This window comes from Bos grunniens, chromosome 26 (genome assembly GCF_055505025.1).
Source record: "Bos grunniens cultivar Pamir isolate PY7600 chromosome 26, Bosgru_T2T1.0, whole genome shotgun sequence".
Classification (NCBI taxonomy): Eukaryota; Metazoa; Chordata; class Mammalia; order Artiodactyla; family Bovidae; genus Bos; species Bos grunniens.
Genome location: NC_141190.1, coordinates 15,100,605 through 15,122,429, shown reverse-complemented (window position 1 = coordinate 15,122,429; position 21,825 = coordinate 15,100,605). Strand labels below are relative to the sequence as shown.

The window sequence follows — 21,825 nt, the reverse complement described above, 5'->3', positions numbered from 1 at the left end:
ATGTAGGCACTGATGTTTATCCAAACTGTAGCTTTATTGGACACAAAATCATTTCTTCTTCTGATTACGTGTGCCCCACGTGCATCTCATTCAGGTTCTCTTTCCAGCACTGCTTCCATTTTAATGTCTCACAAATTGAAACCAGATTCCTTGCCTTACTGCCTCTACCAGTTTCAGACGGGGAAGAGTCGTGGTAGTCCCCAGGAGTGGTACAGAAGGTTGTCTCCTGGGTAAAGGTGAGGTTCCCATGGGACTGAATGACCCCAGTAAATTCACCCCAGTCCTTGATCTAGACTTTGGCCTTAGACTCAGAATGCAATCTTAGGTTATCAGTTCAAATTAACTAAGCTCAGTAAGAATTGTTCAACTCTAAAATCATAATACTTGTTATTTTCCAGTGGAAATTAATTGCCTGGTTGAGGAGGGCATTCCTGCTCTCTGATTAATAAATTTAAATTAAAAAAATTTTTTTATATTAGGGTATAGTTGATTTACAGTGTTAAGGTATTATAGTTAATTTACGATGTTAGTTTCAAGTGCACAACAAAATAATTAAGTTATACATATACATATATCTATTTTTCAGACTTTTCCCATATAGGTTATTACAGAGTATTGACTAGAGTTCCCTGTGCTATACAGTAGGTCTTTGCTGATCATCTATTTTAAATATAGCAGTGTATATATGTTAATCCCAAACTCCTAATTTATCCCTCCCCTTCTCCCACCTTTACTCTTTGGTAGCCGTAAGTTTTCTAAGTCTGTGAGTCTATTTCTGTTTTGTGAAGAAGTTCATTTGTATCATTTTTAAGATTCCACATCTAAGTGATACCATACAATAATCTCTCTGATTTACTTAACTTGGTATGATAATCTGTAGGTCCATCCATCTTGCTGCAAATAGCATTATTTCCTTCTTTTTAATGGCTAATATTCCACTGTATATATGTACCACATCTGCTGTGTTCATTTGTCCCTGTCAGTAGACGTCTGGGTTGAGTCCATGTCTTAGCTATTGTACAATGAACACTGGTGCATGTATCTTTTCAAAGTGTGCTTTTCTCCAGATGTATGCCCTGGAGTAGGACTGCTGGATCATACGATAGCTCTATTTTTGGTTTTTTTAAAGAACCTCCAAACTGTTCTCTGCAGAGGCTATACCAGTTTACATTCCCACCAACAATGGAGGAGGCTTCCTTTTTCTCCACACTCCCTCCAGCGTTTGTTATTTGTAAACTTTCTGGTGATGGCCATTCTGACTGGTGTGAAGCGATATCTCATTGTAGTTTTGATTTGCATTTGTCTAATAACTAGTGACACTGAGCATCTTTTCACATGCCTTCTGGCCCTCTGTTTGTCTTCTTTGGAGAAATGTCTATTTTCCTTCATGTCGTACCACATAGGAAACCAAGTTACTCTGTATTTTTGGTTATAAGACATCATTGACTGTAAGATGTACTGTTAATAACGGGATTGGGGGAGAGGGTAAGACGCCTGATACTAAATGCCCACATCAGTTGAAGAAGCATCCCGGTGTTTAGTAATGTGAATTTCTTTTCAGATGTATGTCTTAGCCTCATGTACATTTGGTAGGATCAGAAGGCTGCAATGAGAGCAATAAATTAGAATAAATTAGTTGAGATAGGGTGACTATATACTCTGACTTACTTTGGATCGTCCTGGTTTATTATCCCAGCACAATGATTTATGATGTCCCTTTTGCTGTCAACAGTGACGTGGGTTGGACAGTGAGATACATGGTCATCCTAGTCATTGGGGTCTTCTGCTTCCTGGCGTCAGACTGATAGCCCGGACAGTGCTTTGATAGATAGTACCTATGTCACTTTTCACAAGATCCTTTCTCCCGTGTAGCATTGCTAACCAATGCCTCTTGTGACCGATGCATTTTTTTCCCCCCTTAAGCTACATAAATACATTTTGGCAGGTTTTGGCCCTACTCTCTTAGATCAAAAAAACATTCTAGCTTTTGAAGGTTATGCTGTACATCTCAGCTTTGAAGCAAGTATGTGATTTTCTAGCTTCACTCCAACTCCCAGAGGACAGTTTTATTTCACTGATTTCAAAGTTCTAGGAAAGCAAGTAGTTGAGCCTCACTATAACCTTCCATCTATCACTACGAACAGTCCTTTCTCTTCTTTCTTCTCCTCTTTCTGCAAGTGGTACCACTGTTTGTATTCTAGACCAGCCCTCTCCAATAGAAATATGCGCAGGCTGCATGTGTAATTAAAATTTTTCTGGATTTCCCTGGTGTTTCAGTGGTTAAGAATCCACCTTCCACTGCTGGGAACCTGGGATTGTTCCCTGGTCGGGGAACTAAGATCCCACGTGCTGCAGGGCAACTAAACCTGTGTGCTGCAGCCGAGACCCTGCACAGCTAAAGAAATAAACGTTAAAAAATTTTTTTTCTAACAATCATGTTATAAAACAAAAAGAAACAGATGAGAATTTTAATGCTATATTTTATTTAACTGAATATATCCAATATTATCATTTCTATATGTAATCTATATTTTAAAAATCATTGAGACATTTCACATACATATTTCCTCATTAAGTCTTTGAAATCCAGTGTGTATTTCACACCAACAGCACATCTCTGTCCAGACTAGCCACATTTTAAGTGTTTCCTCACCACTTGTGGCTGGTGGCCACCAGAGTGGTGGAGAGTGACCACTGGTCTCAAAACCTCAGTCGGGTCTCTCTGGATCTTCTACCTTTTACCTCCCATCCAATCTGTTTTGCCAGATCTTCCTTTCCTTTCTTTCTGCTGTGCCTTGTGCTTCTTAATTCTGGTCACACCTACCAGCCTGGTTCAGGCCTTGTTACTTGATGCCTCCTCTATTTTAACATGGCAGTAAAGCCTGGCAGGCTGGCCTGAGAGCTCTCATTTGTTTCAAACAAAGTTGTTGCTTTCCTGAATGTTACATACTTGGGGGAGAGAGAGAAACAGGAAACAAACAAAAAAAAAGACAAATATCTGCTGCTGCTGCTGCAAAGTCGCTTCAGTCCTGTCCAACTCTGTGCAACCCCATAGACGGCAGCCCACCAAGCTCCCCCGTCCCTGGGATTCTCCAGGCAAGAACACTGGAGGGGGTTGCCATTCCCTTCTCCAATGCATGAAAGTGAAAAGTGAAAGTGAAGTCGCTCAGTCATGTCTGACTCTTAGCGACCCCACGGACTGCAGCCTACCAGGCTCCTCCATCCATGGGATTTTCCAGGCATGAGTACTGGAGTGGGGTGCCATTGCCTTCTCCGGACAAATATATGAAGAAATATATAATAGATCAGGTCCTCTGAAGTGCTGTAATCTATGGAGAAAACTGTCGTAGCCCAAGAATAAAACTAGAGTGAAAGGATAGTTTATTGAGAGTGGGGGAAAGTTTTATATGAGGTGGTAATAAGGTGACACTTGAGCAGACACCTAAATAAAGTGAAAGAATGAGCCGTGCAGCTTTCTGGGGGAAAGAATATTCTTGGCAGAGAGAAGAACACGTGCAAAGGCCCTGAGGCAGAAGTGTCCTTGGGGGTACTGGAGCAAGATCAGGAGGTCAGAGGGCTGGGACGGGGAAGGAGATGAGACCGGCAAAGCCACAACATACCTGGCTTTGTTGAGCCATGGTGCAAGCTTTGGATTTCATTGCTAGCAGGATGGAAATCCACTAAAGAGTACTGAGTATGATCTACCTTTCGTTTTTAAAATATTGCTTAAGCTTTCTGTGGGGAGGTTGGATGTAGCAATCAGTTAGGAAGCAGGGAAAACAATACTGGGAGAACACTATATATTTATTTTATACCTGATGAAGACACAGGGGCCTCTTGGATGACAGCAGGGCAATGTTTTAGGTTTGTTTATCCAAAATATTTGTGTATTTTGGCCTTGTGTTTTCAGCTAGGCTTTTCTACTAAAGATCTGGCTTTGGGACTGTGTTCACTGCTCTTATGGGAACGTCTTCTTCACCTGGAAGCACTGGGTGGGGGCAAAGGAATTTTCTACAGGTGTAAGGCATGTCCTGCCTGTGGACTTTCCTGTTGCCTTGGAGACCAACTATGTAAACAGAGCTCTCTCGCAGAGTCTGCAGCCCCCAGGCATGTAAGCAAACTGCACTGGGCTGCCTGGGTTTGCCTGAGCTCGGAGCCCACACCCACAGGAACTGGACTGGGCAGTCTGAGCACTCACAGCGCTGGCGCATCAGCAGTGTTCCTCCCCAGGTGTAGGGAGCTGGTGGGGCTGTTCTGTGCAGACTCTGTTTTTCCTCATTTTACAGTCATCCAACCAGCCTTGTGAACTGAAAGAAAGTGAGGGAAGAGCCAGAGGAACCCTTGGTCACATGATGAACATGAACTGGTATATTTAGCTGAAATGTCAGAGTGGAAGGCTTTTCCCAGCAGCTGAAGAATGAGAGTTCCCTTTGCAGACAGGCAATGTGGCTGTCCCTTAATGAACCCTTCAAACACTTTATCCCACCAGTTCCACACACACACACACGCAGATTTTTTCTCAGAGAGGTTTAGTCATCTGCTCAGGGTCACACAGCAGGTATATGTCAGGTGTATTCTTAACTTTTATAGTCAGACCTGTACTCTTGATTTTTCCATTATACTGAGAACCTCTGACCACCTAGAGGAACCAAAATGTAGGTGGAATGATTATCTTTTACCTTTTCATGGCTGTACTGTGAGGCTTGCAAAATCTCAGTTCCTTGACCAGGGATTGAATCTGAGCCACTGGAGTGAATGCACTGAATCCTGACCACTAGGGAACTCCCTAGCTTAAATTTTTCTAATCTTGCCCAAAAAAAGAAACCCCCACTCATTATCAGAATATTGGTACCTCCTTCCTAGGTAAGAGTTTAAGCAGTCATTTCATGCTACTGAATAATCACTTAAGCTCATTCCCTACGAGATGAGTTCAGAGAAGGTATCTCATCTCATGTGATCTTCACAATGACCTTGAGAAGTGGAGATGAGACCTGAGGCTCAGAAGGGTTGAGGCTGAGACCCTGATCCCTTGACATCCGGACCCTGCTGGCACTCCACTTGAGTTTCTAAAGAAAAATCGTCTTTGGGAGCCTGGAAATGTAGGAATGAAAGATTTTTACAAGTTTTCAAATGTGTGCTGCTCATGGCAAGATGATGTAGCAGGGACCAGGTTTGCCCTCTCTGCTGACACAATCAAAAAAGTAGGTGAAATACATGCCACAGTGGCTTCAGGTATTGGGCACTGGCAGCACAGGACAGTGATCCCCAGGAGGGGAGTGAATGAGCTGAGTTCCCCGAGCAACCTGGCTTCTGGCCTGGAGAGTATTTCCAGGCTGCAGTGCTAAATGGGCAGATCCTAGTTGTCTTCCAAATTGAGGAGGTACAGGTGGGAGTCTAGAGTCATACACACAGCCATGTAACACTCACACACCCCCCACACCATTCTTAAGGTTTGCAAAGGGTTCCTCTTGACTCTTCAGGTGAGTACTAGTCAATGAGGCAACTACCCGAGGGCTGAGAACAGTTAATATTCCCACCATCCGGAGTGGGAAAACCTCCTAATTCATGAGCAGTAGGTAGTAGTCTGGGAGGAAATGGCAGCCCACTCCAGTGTTTTTGCCTGGGAAATCCCATGGACAGAGGAGCCTGGCGGGCTACAGTCCTTAGGGTCTCAAAGAGTCAGACATGACTTAGCAACTAAACCACAACAAGGTACTCAGAAGGATTTTACCTCAGTAATGTGAAGAAAAAAAAACAGAAAAATCATTATTAAACACACACATTATTAGGGTATTATGAGTAGGCATAGACAGTGAAACAGGTATTATCATATTCTACAGGTTTGGGAAGGTAGCTTGAGCATGTAAAGTAGAGAAGTAGAAGATATATTAAAAAAAAAAATCCAAATTGAATGGGTAGAGATGCAAATTACAATGTCTGAGATAAAATGACCATAATTAAGAGTTTGCATTTTTAGTACTCTTTTTCTTCCCCCTCCATATGTGTGTACTTGTATATTTGAAACCGTCACATATATCCCCACACAAATGCAGAGTGAAGTTGGAGACATCATCTGAGAGTAAATCATCTGTTTTACTTATGTGTAAGAAGGAGATAACAACTTCACAATATATCTAAGAGGAAATTTACCCAAGTTCTTGCATAAGAAGTGATGGAGACAAGTGGTCAGCTGTGTGATCATGAGATTAGTTTGGTGTTGGCTCTGCTACCTACTGGTTGGGTGGCCTTTGGCAAGAGTCTTTATAATGGTCACTGGATTACTTCCTCAATAAAGGGCAAATTTTAATATAACTAAGAAAAACATAAATTTCATGATGAACAATATAATGTCTAATATCTATTGTGGGCTTACCATGGACCAGGAATTGTGTTAAAACTGCTCCACACATATTTGGTTTAAATCTTTATAATGACTTTCAGTCAGACAGGCTTACTGACATCTTGAAGTTGAGGAAAATATGGCTCAGAGAGGTTCACCAAGTTTCTTGAAGTCACCCAGCTCTTTAATTGGAACCACGTGGATTTAACCTGATAAATCCAGAATTTAACCTCAGACTTTCCAAGGTTTATTTATTTCCTGTGTATGTGTGTTTGGGTGAGGGCCAGGGTGCCAGGGTGTGAAAGTGAGTGACTATCATAAATAACACAGACTCACAGAGTGGTACTTAGGGCTATAGCATTAGAAAAAGGCCAAGCCTGGGCTATGAAATGTACTGACTCCCTAGGCAAGGGTATTTTTGTGTGTGTTTTCTGTTGTTTTTTCTTAGAGAAAACAGAAGAATTGCAGTTTGGAATGAAATTAATTTAATGGGACAGTGTGGTATTGCTTATGAGAAATTCTTATTTTCTGATGTACAAAACACCTTGTGTTCAAGCTTTCAGTACTTTTATTTCCCTTAATAGTGAGCCTAGTTTCTGCTGTTGCCGCATATAAACCTGGCAGGGGGATTTATTGAGGCTGTCCCCGTGACCTTTCCGTTTCCCCACTGTGGTTGTTGAGAAGGGTTCGGGTAGCTTCTAGAGTAGCTTCTGAGGCTCTGTAAAAATCTAAACTGGAGGCAGATGTTACTTGAAACAGAATTCCCAATTCTGATTTTAAACTGTGTTTTCAATGAAGCGGCAGAGCTATGCAAAGATCAAAGCTGGTTTGGGCTGGCCGGCTCTGGGTACCGGAAAGGCTGAACCCGCTGTTTGGGGAGACCAACTGAGTAGCTGCCACAGCCCTACTGGCATCCGTTACCATCTTGCAAGTAAATAAAGGTGGATCACAGCCCTGGAGAAAAACACCCAGAGAGACTGAAAGAGAAAGGCATTTCATAATGCCAAGAGCTGTAATTATCTCCTAATTGCACTTGGAGGACTATCTTTTAGGAGAGGAAGCTTTATAACCTATAAATCATTTGCAAGATCATTGGACTGTCTTCAGTGATGTATCAGTTTATTCATTCAACAAATGTTTGGTAATACCTGCTGTGTCAGATACTGCTCTAGGTACTGGGGTTCTACATGCCTTTCATGGGGCTCACATCTGAGTGGAAGGAACAGACAATAAAAAATAAATTCACATATAGTTTATCAGATGGTTGTAAGTATGATGAAGAAGAATGAAGGAGGGGAAACAGGGAGAAAAGATAGGGTAAAGTGTGTTTGTGTGTGTGTGTATGTGCTGGTTTAGAAAGGCTTTTTATATAAGGATTGTTCTGGGGTCTTTTTTATAATGAAACGTCTTATGAGACCTATGGCTTTAAAAATTCATTCTGATTCCACTATTTGGATTTAATGAGAATTCAGCTACAGTTGAAATTTACTTCCTGTCTAACCCTGAAAATAAAAATTGTTTTCCATGCAGATTCACAGTATATATAGCATTGAGCGTGGGGAGGGAGCTATTTGATGTATATAAGAGAAAGGGTTAGTTTTAAGAGCTCTGCACAGTGATTGTATAGAAATGACTATGGGCAGTTACAAATGATTTTTATCTGTTCATTCATGTCTTCATGCCCGCCTGTCCACACTCCACATAGATAAACCCACCTCCCTGTGCTTTATGCTGTGCATGAGTTCAGACAAGCGTTCCCTATAAGCACTGACTTGGAGTCGTGTGATTTTTAAGATCCCTTTTTCTAGAATAGTGTCTGAAATAATAATGAATAGCAATGTTAACCACTTATTAGATCATCCCTTTAATCACTAATAACAGCACTGTTAGGTAGGAGCTGCCATCACCCCCACTTTGCAGATGAAAGAACTGAGGCTCAGAAAAGTTACACAATCTGTAGTACAAGGATGAGTCTGAATCAGTCTTAATAACTATGTTATGTTGCCCCCCTTTATAAGGTCCAAGTGCTTGATTGATGAATGAATGAATGGATGGATAGATGAATGAATGAAAACTCAACCTTGATTCTAATGGATGAGGGCATTAGAGACAGAGCCTGGGAGTTCTGCTGAACTCCAGAACAGGCACGCATAGAGTCAGAACTTTGAGGACTGAATGAATAGCAGAATTGGTCAGAAGCAAATAGCAAAATAGCCAGTTACATCATTTATTCAAGAAGTAACTCTTGGACATCTTCTACACACCAGGAATTAGGCTAGTTAACCCTCCCCTGGCCTCATAGCCTCTCTGCCCTGGAGGGCTTTGGTGAGGAGAGTTGGGCTTCTACTCAGCTCCTTCCCCTGTTAAAGTGGCACTGTCTGTAGCAAGGGCTATGATGCAGAGGGGCTGTCCCTGAATCCTGCAAATCTTACTGCAGCCTCCAGGCTAGGTCAGTGATTCCAGAATCTGGACATGGAGTTTGTTACACCCCAACTCAGAGGGCTTGTGCATGGCTAGGTTTGGGAACCACTGCATGGACTAGGAGGTTCTAGGTTTTCTGAAACCCCTGCCTCCTCGTGATGAGCAGGACAAAGGCCTCAAGGCCCTTAGTCTCAGTGTGGAGTAAGGAGGGGAAGCCATGGGAGGGTGCAGGTAACTAGGCCTGCTGAGTAGGTTTTGATGGAGTTCTGCTTCCTACTTTATTCTGTTAAATTATTGATTTCTATGTCCATTTCTCAAATGTGAACCTGTATGGTCACACTGGATGTACTTTAACAAAAACTGCACACGTTCCCCTTTCCCCAGATCTGGCTTTGCCCACTGCCTTCCCTGCCCCCCAGCCCTCCACCCACCCCTCCACCTATTCTAGACAATTGTTCCTCAAACTTCCTGGGTATAAGAATTAACTAAAGGAAAAGTGTGACTCAGGGTCCTGGGAATCTGTAACCGCCCTGCTGACTCTACTGCAGGGCAGCCACACGCTGAGGAACAGTTTTATGGGCTAATCCAGAGGGAAAGGGTAGGCTGGCTGGGGAATTCAGAGGGCTCCCCACAAGTAAAGGAGCTTGCCAGGGTTCCCTGTGATGGGATTGGCTGCCATGGCTGCCCATCTGGTAGAAAGCAAGGTGTGGGACTTGGCTGTCCCACCTTTTGGCTCAGGGACCAAGGAAAGAGCTTGACTGATACCGGCCAGGGCGGGGAGAAGTGTGTAGAAGGAAGCAGACCCAGCTGAGCATCCCCACTGGCCTTCCCACCCTGGCTCACATGACAAAGGCCAGCTGGCAGAGAGCCCAGTGCCTCAGAGGGTGGGCAGGTCACGGTCCTGCAGGAGACCAGAGGGCTGTTCAGAAAAGTGTTTGTCCCTGGCCGAGTCGGGGCTTGTCATTCCCCCTAGGAGGATGGAAAGTTGGAGTACTGCAGCCCCAGGGAGCAGAAACAGTGTGTGATTTACTTTCCAGCCTCCAACTTATTTTTCCGTTCCTTCATGAGGGAATTTCCAGTAAACCTTCCTATGCTGTGGCCTGGTGCACAGAACAGCTTGCTAGATGTGAGCTCCCCTGATTAAGAACTCGGCCAGCAAAGCCGTTACTCACGGCAGTGGCATGCGGCTGTTAACATTTGCGTTCAGGCCAGTGGGGAGAATGTTTTCCATTTCTCTTTTAAACACACTAGACTCAGTTTCAACAAGAAAGAAAACAAAGTTCTTGACCAACACTTGCATGATTGAGTTGACTGGTTTAAACTCTTCATTTCCCCCAAACCTAACATCTAACTTTGAAGTAGTCGCTTCTATGGCTTAGAATGAGTTTGATGTCACATAGAGAACCAACAACAAACTATATGAGTGATCATGGGCTGGAAGGAATAGGAGCAGGACTGGTTCTTCATTTCAGAATTCATCTGCTGTCTATTAACTCCACGGGGAAAGGGGAGAGCCTTGAGATTCTTTCACTATAAAGTTTCTTTTTGAGATGTGGTCCATCTGTTTTAGTGTTGGGTGGAGTCAATGGGGGAGACTCGTATTGTTCTATGAAAACACAGGGCAAAGATTCCTCATTACTGTCACACCATAACATTTTAGCTTATTTATAGCATTACTAATATGAAAGAAAAAGGGCTTTTGGTTTAGTGTCACCGCCTTTAAAGGAAATTGGCTTGTGGTCCGACTGAACTGTTATTCCCTGTGTAGGAGGCCAAGTCATCATTTCCCAGTCTCTCACTGTATTTTGTATCCAGGCAACATCATAGAAAACAGGCCAGGCCAGCCTTGCCTTCAGAGTCCTATTAGAGTTCAGACTCACTATAGGGGATGTGTTCTTCAACTTACAGTGAAATCTCTTAGAAGTTGTAAACATTTACGTTTTTCTTCGGCTCACTGTACTGTGAAAACTATTTGGGGGATTAAACTCTTTCTAGGCTTTCATCTAAACATACACCATCTTTACTGCATAAAAAGAAATGTAAGATTTCTTTCACATCTCCTTCCCCCAGACCCCCAAACCTAAGAATTTTATAATGAAAAAGCAAATCTTAAGAAAGGAGACTAAAGGTTCCTGGAGGAAGGAATTGTGGTCAGACTTTGTGATTTGCTAAATTTTCGTTCCATTCCTGGTCTGTTATGTGTTCCACCCTTTACACCCTCTCATGGGGAAGGAAAAGGAGCAGATATTGGATGAGTCAGAATGGAGGCTGTAAAACCTTTCAGGGCCATAAAGGGCCAGCAGATGGCTTTGTGTTTTAGGCAAGCCTGCTCTCCCCAGTTAACCACAATCCCATCACTCCTTATTGTCTTACCTAACACTCACTGTATTCCACATTTCTATTATTGGCCTCACCTTTCCTCCTGACACCCTGTGGGAATCTACATTTGACTCCTAATGTTAAAGACCAATACCTTTGAAGGCAGAAAGCTTGCCTACTATTCTGGATTGTTCATTATGGAGATATTCTAGATATTTCCCACCCCCACCCCCACCCCCAACCCGTACAAATCAACAAAGCCTTTAAGAGAAATATGTAACATGAGATAGTCTTCTGAATAGACATACACAAGAACATTGATGGGGCTTCCCTGGTGGCTCAGACAGTAAAGAATCTGCCTGCAATGTGGGAGATCTGGGTTGAGAAAATCCCCTGGAGGAGGCAATGGCAACACGCTCCAGTGTTCTTCCCTGGGAAATCCCATGGACAGAGGAGCCTGGTAGCTACAGTCCATGGAGTTGCTGAGAGTTGGACAGGACTGAGCAACTAACACTTTTCACTTTCACTTTAGGAGCATTGATGTGTAAGCCAGTAGCAGACTTCCAGAGCTAAAAAGTGTGTGAGGAATTATTTCAATCTACTCATTTGCAGATAATGAAGAGGGCTCAGATTTGGGTGACTTAGCCAAGATCTCAAAGGAAGCTGGGACACTGAGTTAGGTCTAGAACAAAATTTGTCCAATCCAATGATTCTCAACCTGTGATGTTTCACCAGGGGACAACTGGCAATGTTATAGACATGTTCTAGTAGGTAGAGGCCAGGGGTGCTGAACACCTGACAAGGTTCAGGACAGCTCCCCAAAACAAAGAATATCTAGTTCAAATTGTTAGTGGTATTCAGTTCAGTTCAGTCACTCAGTCATGTCCGACTTTGTGACCCCATGAACTGTAGCACGCTAGGCCTTCCTGTCTATTACCAACTCCTGGAGTTCACCCAAACCCATGTCCATTGAGTCGGTGATGCCATCCAACCATCTCATCCTCTGCCGTCCCCTTCTCCTCCTGCCCTCAATCTTTTCCAGTATCAGGGTCTTTTCAAATGAGTCAGCTCTTCACATCAGTTGGCCAAAGTACTAGAGTTTCAGCTTCAACATCAGTCCTTCCGATGAACACCCAGGACTAATCTTTTTGCAGTCCAAGGGACTCTCAAGAGTCTTCTCCAATGCCACAGTTCAAAAGCATCAATTCTTCGGTGCTCAGCTTTCTTTATAGTCCAACTCTCACATCCATACATGCTGCTGCTGCTGCTGCTAAGTCGCTTCAGTTGTGTCTGACTCTGTGTGACCCCATAGACGGCAGCCCACCAGGCTCCCCCGTCCTTGGGATTCTCCAGGCAAGAACACTGGAGTGACCACTGGAAAAACCATAGCCTTGACTAGATGGACCTTTGTTGACCAAGTAATGTCTCTGCTTTTTAATATGCTGTCTAGGTTGGTCATAACTTTCCTTCCAAGGAGTAAGCATCTTTTAATTTCATGGCTGCAATCACCATCTGCAGTAATTTTGGAGCCCCCTAAAATAAAATTAGCCACTGTTTCCCCATCTATTTCCCATGAAGTGATGGGATCAGATGCCATGATCTTAGTTTTCTGAATGTTGAGCTTTAAGCCAAATTTTTTCACTCTCCACTTTCACTTTCATCAAGAGGCTTTTTAGTTCCTCTTCACTTTCTGCCATAAGGGTGGTGTCATCTGCGTATCTGAGGTTATTGATATTTCTCCAGGCAGTCTTGACTCCAGCTTGTGCCTCTTCCAGTCCAGCGTTTCTCATGATGTACTCTGCATATAAGTTAAATAAGTAGGGTGACAATATACAGCCTTGACATACTCCTTTTCCTATTTGGAACCAGTCTGTTGTTCCATGTCCAGTTCTAACTGTTGCTTCCTGACCTGCACACAAGTTTCTCAAGAGGCAGGTCAGATGGTCTGGTATTCCCATCTCTTTCAGAATTTTCTACAGTTTATTGTGATCCACACAGTCAAAGGCTTTGGCATAGTCAATAAAGCAGAAATAGATGTTTTTCTGGAACTCTCTTGCTTTTTCGATGATCCAGCAGATGTTGGCAATTTGATCTCTGGTTCCCCTGCCTTTTCGAAAACCATCTTGAACATCTGGAAGTTCAGGGTTCACGTATTGCTGAAGCCTGGCTTGGAGAATTTTAAGCATCACTTTACTAGCATGTGCTGCTGCTGCTGCTGCTAAGTCGCTTCAGTTGTGTCTGACTCTGTGCAACCCTAGAGACGGCAGCCCACCAGGCTCCCCTGTCCCTGGGATTCTCCAGGCAAGAACACTGGAGTGGGTTGCATTTCCTTCTCCAATGCATGAAAGTGAAAAGTGAAAGCGAAGTCGCTCAGTTGTGTCCGACTCTTAGGGACTCCACAGACTGCAGCCTACCAGGCTCCTCCGTCCATGGAATTTTCCAGGCAAGAGTACTGGAGTGGGTTGCCGTTGCCTTGTCCATACTAGCATGTGAGATGAGTGCAATTGTGTGGTGGTTTGAGCATTCTTTGGCATTGCCTTTCTTTGGAATTGGAATGAAAACTGACCTTTTCCAGTCCTGTGGCCACTGCTGAGTTTTCCAAATTTGCTGGCATATTGAGTGCAGCACTTTCACAGCATCATCTTTCAGGATTTGAAAGCTCAACTGGAATTCCATCACCTCCACTACCTTTGTTCATAGTGATGCTTTCTAAGGCCCACTTGACTTCACATTCCAGGATGTCTGGCTCTAGGTCAATGATCACACCATCGTGATTATCTGGGTCGTGAAGATCTTTTTTGTACAGTTCTTCTGTGTATTCTTGCCACCTCTTCTTAATATCTTCTGCTTCTGTTAGGTCCCTACCATTTCTGTCCTTTATTGAGCCCATCTTTGCATGAAATATTCTCTTGGTATCTCTAATTTTCTTGAAGAGATCTCTAGTCTTTCCCATTCTATTGTTTTCCTCTATTTCTTTGCATTGATCACTGAGGAAGACTTTTTTATATCTCCTTGCTATTCTTTGGAACTCTGCATTCAAATGGGTATATCTTTCCTTTTCTCCTTTGCTTTTCACTTCCCTTCTTTTCACAGCTATTTGTAAGGCCTCCTTGGACAGCCATTTTGCTTTTTTGCATTTCTTTTTCTTGGGGATGGTCTTGATTCCTGTCTCCTGTACAATGTCATGAACCTCCATCCATAGTTCATCAGGCACTCTATCTATCAGATCTAGTCCCTTAAATCTATTTCTCACTTCTACTGTATAATCATAAGGGATTTGATTTAGGTCATACCTGAAACTCCAGTACTTTGGCCATGTCATGCGAAGAGTTGACTCACTGGAAAAGACTGATGCTGGGAGGGATTGGGGGCAGGAGGAGAAGGGGACGACAGAGGATGAGATGGCTGGATGGCATCACTGACTCGATGGATGTGAGTCTGAGTGAACTCCGGGAGTCGGTGATGGTCAGGGAGGCCTGGCGTGTTGCAGTTCATGGGGACGCGAAGAGTCGGACACGACTGAGAGACTGAACTGAACTGAACTGAATGGTCTAGTGGTTTTCTCCACTTCCTTCAGTGTAAGTCTAAATTTGGCAATAAGGAGTTCATGATCTGAGCCACAGTCATCTCCTGGTCTTGTGTTTGCTGACTGTATAGAACTTCTCCATCTTTGGCTGCAAAGAATATAATCAGTCTGATTTTGGTGTTGGCCATCTGGTGATGTCCATGTGTAGTGTCTTCTCTTGTGTTGTTGAAAGAGGGTGTTTGCTATGACCCGTGTGTTCTCTTGGCAAAACTCTATTAGCTTTTGCCCTGCTTCATTCCGTATTCCATGGCCAAATTTGCCTGTTACTCCCTGTGTTTCTTGACTTCCTACTTTTGCATTCCAGTCCCCTATAATTAAAAGGACATCTTTTTTGGCTGTTAGTTCTAGAAGGTCTTGTAGGTCTTCATAGAACTGTTCAACTTCAGCTTCTTCAGTGTTACTGGTTGGGGCATAGACTTGGAATACCGTGATATCAAATGGTTTGCCTTGGAAACGAACAGAGATCATTCTGTCGTTTTTGAGATTGCATCCAAGTACTGCATTTCAGACTCTTTTGTTGACTATGATAGCTACTCCATTTCTTCTAAGAGATTCCTGCCCACAATAGTAGATATAATGGTCATCTGAGTTAAATTCACCCATTCCAGTCCGTCTTAGTTCTTTGATTCCTAGAATGTCGATGTTAACTCTTGCCATCTCCTGTTTGACCACTTCCAATTTGCCTTGATTCATAGACCTAACATTCCAGGTTCCTATGCAATATTGCTCTTTATAGCATTGAACCTAGCTTCTATTACCAGTCCCATCCACAACTGGGTGTTGTTTTTGCTTTGGCTCCATCCCTTCATTCTTTCTGGAGTTACTTCTTCGCTGATCTCCAGTAGCATATTATGCACCTACTGACCTGGGGTGGATGTTAATAAGTTTCCATCCAACTCCAGACCAGCCCGTTTTCTACTTCAGCAGTGTCCATCATGTGTTTTTTGTTTTGTTCTGGGAGTTATATATTGTTAGTAAAGATTCAGGTCATTTAAGCTTTAGCAAAAGCAGATTAGTACATGTTCAATGTACAGTATTATGATTTTAATCATAAAGTTAGGTTATGAATCATGGAAGCATGAGGAAGAAAATCTATTGTTGTTTCCATGTCTTTCAGGGTGAGTACCAGTTATATAGCTTTTAAACTTGTAGTTGTCACATTTTTTAGACTTGAACATTTTCTAACTTTAATTTTACTTTGAAGGAACAAAAACATATCTTTTCAGGCTATCACAGTTGGCTACCAAAGTAAATAATTCCACTTGATTGATTTTTTCCATCAGACATTTGACAAATGACATTTCAATTTCTTATTCAAATTCCTCATTGTTGGGCTCTATTATTTTCAATTTATTTTTAATTGGAGGATAATTACAGTGTTGTGTTGGTTTCTGCCATATAACAATGTGAATCAGCCATAAGTATACATACATTCCATCCATCTTGAGCCTCCCTCCCAGCCACCCACCCTATCCCACCCCTCTAGGTCATTACAGAGCCCCTGATTGAGCTCCCTGCATTATACAGTGGTTTCCCATTTTTTTCAGCCGTCTATGGGGTCGCACAGAGTCAGACACGACTGAAGCGACTTAGCAGCAGTAGCAGCAGCGGTGTATATGCGTCAGTGCTACTATCTCGATTTGTTCTCCCCTCCCCTTCTCCCACTGTGTCCACAAATCTGTCTTCTATGTCTGCATCTCTATTCCTGCCCTGCAATAGGTTCATCGGTACTATTTTTTTTTCCTACATTTCATATGTATGTGTTAATATATGATATTTGTTTTTCTTTTTATGATCTGCTTCCTTCTGTACAACAGGCCCTAAGTTCATTCGCTTCATTTCAACTGACTCAAATTCTTTCCTTTTTATGTCTGAGTAATATTCCTTTGTATTCATGTACCACTACTTCTTTAGCCATTCATCTGCTGATGGATGTCTAGGTTGCTTCTATGGCCTGGCTATTGCCATTAGTGGTACAGTGAACATTGGGATACATGTGTCTTTTTCAATTATGGCTTTCTTGAGGTATATGCCTACTAGTGGGATTGCTGGGTCATATGGTAGTTTTATTCCTAGTTTTTAAAGGCATCTCTATACTGCTTTCCATAGTGGCTATATCAATTTACATTCCCAACAGTGCAAGAGGGTTCCCTTTTCTCCACATCCTCTCCAGCTTTTATTGTTTTTAGATTTTTTGATGATGGCCATTCTGACCATTGTGAGGTGATACCTCATTGTAGTTTTAATTTTCATTTCTCTAACAATTAATGTTGAGCATTTTTTTCATGTGTTGGCCATCTGTATGTATTGTATGTTTGGAGAAAGTTTTCAAAATTTTTTATTGTTTTTAAAAAACAAAACAAGTTGGCCAACCCCTTGGCCTACTGTCTTAAAATATGGGGAAAAGTTCATGAAAACTCACACCCTGTGCAGCTGAGGGAGACGTGGAAGAGATTTTCAAGTGGTCTCACTTTGTGTGATGATTCCCTGTTTCATCAGGTGGAAATGGAGTCCTGGACAGCCTCTTGTCCTCAATATATCAGGAAAATAAAAATCCAAGTGAGAAGAGAACATACTCATGTTAAAATAAAAAAGCAAACTAACATACTGAATGAACATACTGATCTGAAAAATTGCTCTGTAAAGGTCCCATCAATTCTCAGCATTAACAGAGAGAATTTCTATATTGACCTGAAAGGGCTGAAAAGTTCACTCTTAATCTTCTGGAAGCAAAATTTTTCTTTTCCATTGTCATTAACTGACTCTACTTGTGATATTAGAAGAGATGAGAACCCATCATGGTTGATTTAATGTTGTGTGTGTATCTGGTCCAAGTTGGTGCACTCTTCCAAGAAACCATGTGCAAATGGTTCACAGTGTTGGGTAAATTCTGTGATACAGGGTGCCATCGCAATCTTTGGTCTTGTGCAGTATATCTATGAGGAGGGCATGGCAACCCACTCAAGTATTCTTGCCTGGAGAATCCCATGGACAGAGGAGCCAGGTGGGCTACAGTCCACGGGGTCACAAAGAATATGACACGACTGAGTGACTAAGCACAGTACAATATACCTATGCACAGAAAGTGAAGTCACTTATTCCGAGTCACTGGACATATGTGGTTGGATGACAGAACCCATATCTACAATCTGGTCCAATTTCTGAGGTCCGAGTCGGGGAGGAGAATACAGATATATGTCAGTTTAAAAATAATGTATCTATGTTGACATCAACTTTCACTTCCTGATTTTTAAAAGGAAATGTACTACATTTTTAAATACAATGAATATTTCTCCACAGGGGGAACATTTTTTAATTTGTTTTTGCCTGAAAGCCCAAAGCTTTTTTTTATTCTCAACTAGAGTTTCCTCACAATGGGTTTTTCGATATAAGGAATTTCTTCTGTCGTTTTGAAGACTTGATGTTTAGCTTTCTCATTTATTCTAATGATATTCCATGCTATCATATCTGCTATTGGTTGGTATAAGTCACTGCAAATATAGACAAGATATAAGTAAATAACATCTAAAAATTCTTACTATGTCTGTTTTCCTTTTTCAGTATCTATACTGAGAGCACACCCCTGGACTCGCTTTGCTTTTGATTACATTTTACAAAAGGGCTTCCCTGATAGCTCAGTTGGTAAAGAATCTGCCTGCAATGCAAGAGACCTCAGTTCAATTCCTGGGTCGAGAAGATCCGCTAGAGAAGGGATAGGCTACCCATTTCAGTATTCTTGGGCTTCCCTTGTGGCTCAGCTGGTAAAGAATCCGCCTGCAATGCGAGAGACCTGGGTTTGATCGCTGGGTTGGGAAGATCCTCTGGAGAAGGGAAAGGCTACCCACTCCAGTATTCTGGCCTGGAGAAATCTATGGACTGTATAGTCTATGAGATTGCAAAGAGTTGGAATCAGTTGAGCAACTTTCACTCACAAAAGGATCTCCTTCAATTCACCCACTCTTATATCATGTAATACTTTATAACCTCCAATTTACAGACTGTATTTCACAGGTTACACTTTTGTATTGACTAACTCCCTGGGGTTGTGTGTTCTCTAAAATTGTTTTTTGATCATGTGTCCTAACTACAAAAAATGTTTCTTTCCTTCATTCAGTAAATTTCTATTAATAAAAAAAACTATGTCCCAAGCTCTGGGGTTAGAGTAATGAACAACAGGAAACACTTCGAGGAGCTTTACTCTGGTGAGGAGAAACACAGGTGTACTTCCGCACCAGTATGCTGTGTGCACTGAGGTAGATGGTCAGAACCACAGTGAGATGTCACTCAACACCTGTCAGCATGGCCATCATCAGAAAGATCACAGGTAACAAGTGTTGGCAGGGATCTGGAGAAAAGGGAAGCCCAGTATGCTGTTGTAATTGTAAATTGGTGCAGGCTCTATGGAGAACAGCATGGAGGTTCCTCAAAAAACTAGAAATAGAGCGACCATAGGATCCAGCAAGTTTACTTGGATATATATCCAAAAAAAAGAAAAACTCTAATTCAATGAGATATCTGCACCCCCATGTTTGTAGCAGTATTATTTACAATAGCCAAGATATGGAAGCAACCTAAGTGTTCATCAGCCGATGAATGACTAAAGAAGATGTGGCACGCGCACACACACACACACACACACACACACACACTCAATGGAATGTTAACCATGAAAGAGAATGCAGTTTTGTCATTTGCACAACATGGACAGACCTAGAGGGTATTATGCTTAGTGAGTGAAAAAAGTCAGACAGAAAAAGGCAAATATACTGTATGTTATCACTAATGAATGAATAAAACTAATGAATGAATATAACAAAAAAATACAAGAGGTGGATGGCTAAGTGGTAGAGGCTGAATATAGTCCCTTGGGTCTTGGAAGAGAGATAAGTACACACATCCAACTTTTGAATGATGCTCCATAGCATTTGGTTAACAAGCTCCCCCGTCAGTAAACTAGCAACCTATTTACACTTCAAGAAGGTCAACTTGGGATGTTTTTTACAGTAGGCAGTTTTTTGTTGTTGTTGTTTTTTGTTTTAAATTAATTTATTTTAATTGGAGGCTAGTTTCTTTACAATATTGTGCTGGTTTTCTCCATACATCAACATGAATCAGCCACGGGTGTACAGGTGTCCCCCCATCCTGAAACCTCCACCCACCTCCCTCCCCATCCGATTCCTCTGGGTTGTCCCAGAGTACCAGCTTTGAGTGCCCTGCTTCATGCATCGAACTTGCACTGGTCATCTATTTTACATATGGTAATATACATGTTTTAATGCTATTCTCTCATATCGTCCCACCCTCGAGTAGGCAATGTTATGAGTTCTTTGAAATTTCCATTGCAGAAGAATGCCTAAATTTTGTCCTATTTTTCTCTCTCCCTGGATTCTTCAGGGCTTTGTCTCTCACCCATTGATTTCATTTGTGACTTGAAATTTCACAGGCATCATAGTGTGATTCTTGAAATGACTGCTTGTTATGGAGAAGTAATAGCTAATATGTGATTGCTGTCAAAATATCCTGCTAAGGAGAGCACAAAATGGCCCACGTTTCATTATGAGTGATTTTTAATGATGACATATGAACAGTAAGAGAATTGGGAGGTCCAATGAGTAAATGGAAATACGCCTCTTATGTAGTTTACTTTGCGCTTTCTCTTTTCCCTGCAGGTTAATTGGCACGGCCACCATAGCCCTGAAGGACCTGATGGGTGACCAGAGCAGATCACTGCCCTACAAACTGGTCTCCCTGCTAAACGAAAGGGGACAAGAGACTGGGGTGAGCATTTCCCTCTTGTTGAATGGCTTTGGAGTGAGATGGTTAAGCACAAAGATTCATTAAGATAAGTGTGACATTATAATTAGCTCACTACACACACAAACACACATATACAAACCTATTGTTTTTGAGGTAAATAGGTGTATTTGCAAATGATATGGCCTCATCCTGTACTCTTACTGACAATACTGCAGGTTAGATAAACTTGATTTTCTGTGGCAGAATCCTATAGCTCGAGTGGGACCCTCGCTTGGTACAGCTCTGTGCGTATTCACTTAGGTGTTAACATTTGTGTGGTGAGTGTAGCTCGTGTGTCAGACACACTTTGAAACATTCTGTAGAAGGTAATTCATTAATATTAGACCAGAATATCAAGATGTTCATATCATGATCTTTATACTTGTATTGGCAGCTGAATGTTTTCTGATCATAGCCTCTCTAAATAAGTATACACTGATATTGTCTGATATGAGACCAGCAGAGAGAGAGAGACTTTCTGAAATGTGCTATAAAAAATTTGACTCAAGTATCACAACTCTCAGATTTTAAAAAAAAAAAGTGTACTTATTTATATTTTGGTTGTGCTGTATCTTCACTGCTATGTGGGCTATTCTGTAGTTCGGCACACAGGCTTCTCATTGCAGTGGCTTCTCTTCTTGCTGAGCTCAGGCTCTAGGGTGCCCAGGCTTCAGTACTTGCAACACATGGGCTCAGCAGTTGTGTTTCTCAGACTCTAAAGCACAGGCTTCGTAGTTGTGGCTCATGGGTCTAGTTGCTCTGCAGCACGTGGGGTCTTCCTGGGCCAGGGATCAAACTCATGTCTCCTGCATTGGCAGGTGGACTCTTTGCTACTGAGCCACCAGTTAAATCAGATTTCTAAGATTGCTAACAAGCACTCATAAAGCTTGCCTTGTTAACCTCTGATGCCTTCATTTTCCGAACAATTTATTTTGGGTGGGAGTCTGGGCAAATGGGAGAAATTTTAAAGTAAAAGAGGCCCTCCCTGTAGGCAAGAATACAATAATGCCCATTAGGAATGTCGGTTTTGCTAGTCTAGTCTCCAAAACGTATAGGTTTGCTTTTAATCATAAAACGTGGATTCAGAATGTCAGCTGTCATCTATCTACCCAAAACCTGACTGAGAGAAATGATACTAAGGGAAGATGTAACAAGGCAGTGATGTTTCTGGGTATTTTTCTTCTCTTTAAAGCAGAGAAGGCAAGTGTATGTAGAACCCTGAAATGGCAGAACTGTGGTGACTGAATGGAGTAAGGAAGTGTAAGGTCCTGGCCCCCTGGTATCATCTCACCCCTATTAGGGGGCCTTCAGCACCTCTGAGAATCCTGAGGTTATTGGGAAACCATTGATGGTCAAGCCATTC

General features: G+C 42.2%; 1 protein-coding gene across 6 annotated transcripts in view; it reads left to right on the top strand.

Annotated features, from left to right (window-relative positions):
• Nucleotides 1–21,825, top strand: part of MYOF (myoferlin) — a 178,137-nt gene that overhangs the window by 31,529 nt on the left and 124,783 nt on the right. For all 6 annotated transcript variants that reach the window (XM_086378710.1, XM_086378713.1, XM_086378711.1 and 3 more), the window contains exon 4: nt 20,336–20,444. In XM_086378710.1, coding sequence (XP_086234836.1) covers nt 20,336–20,444 — 109 coding nt within the window. The remainder of the gene's footprint in view (nt 1–20,335; nt 20,445–21,825) is intronic.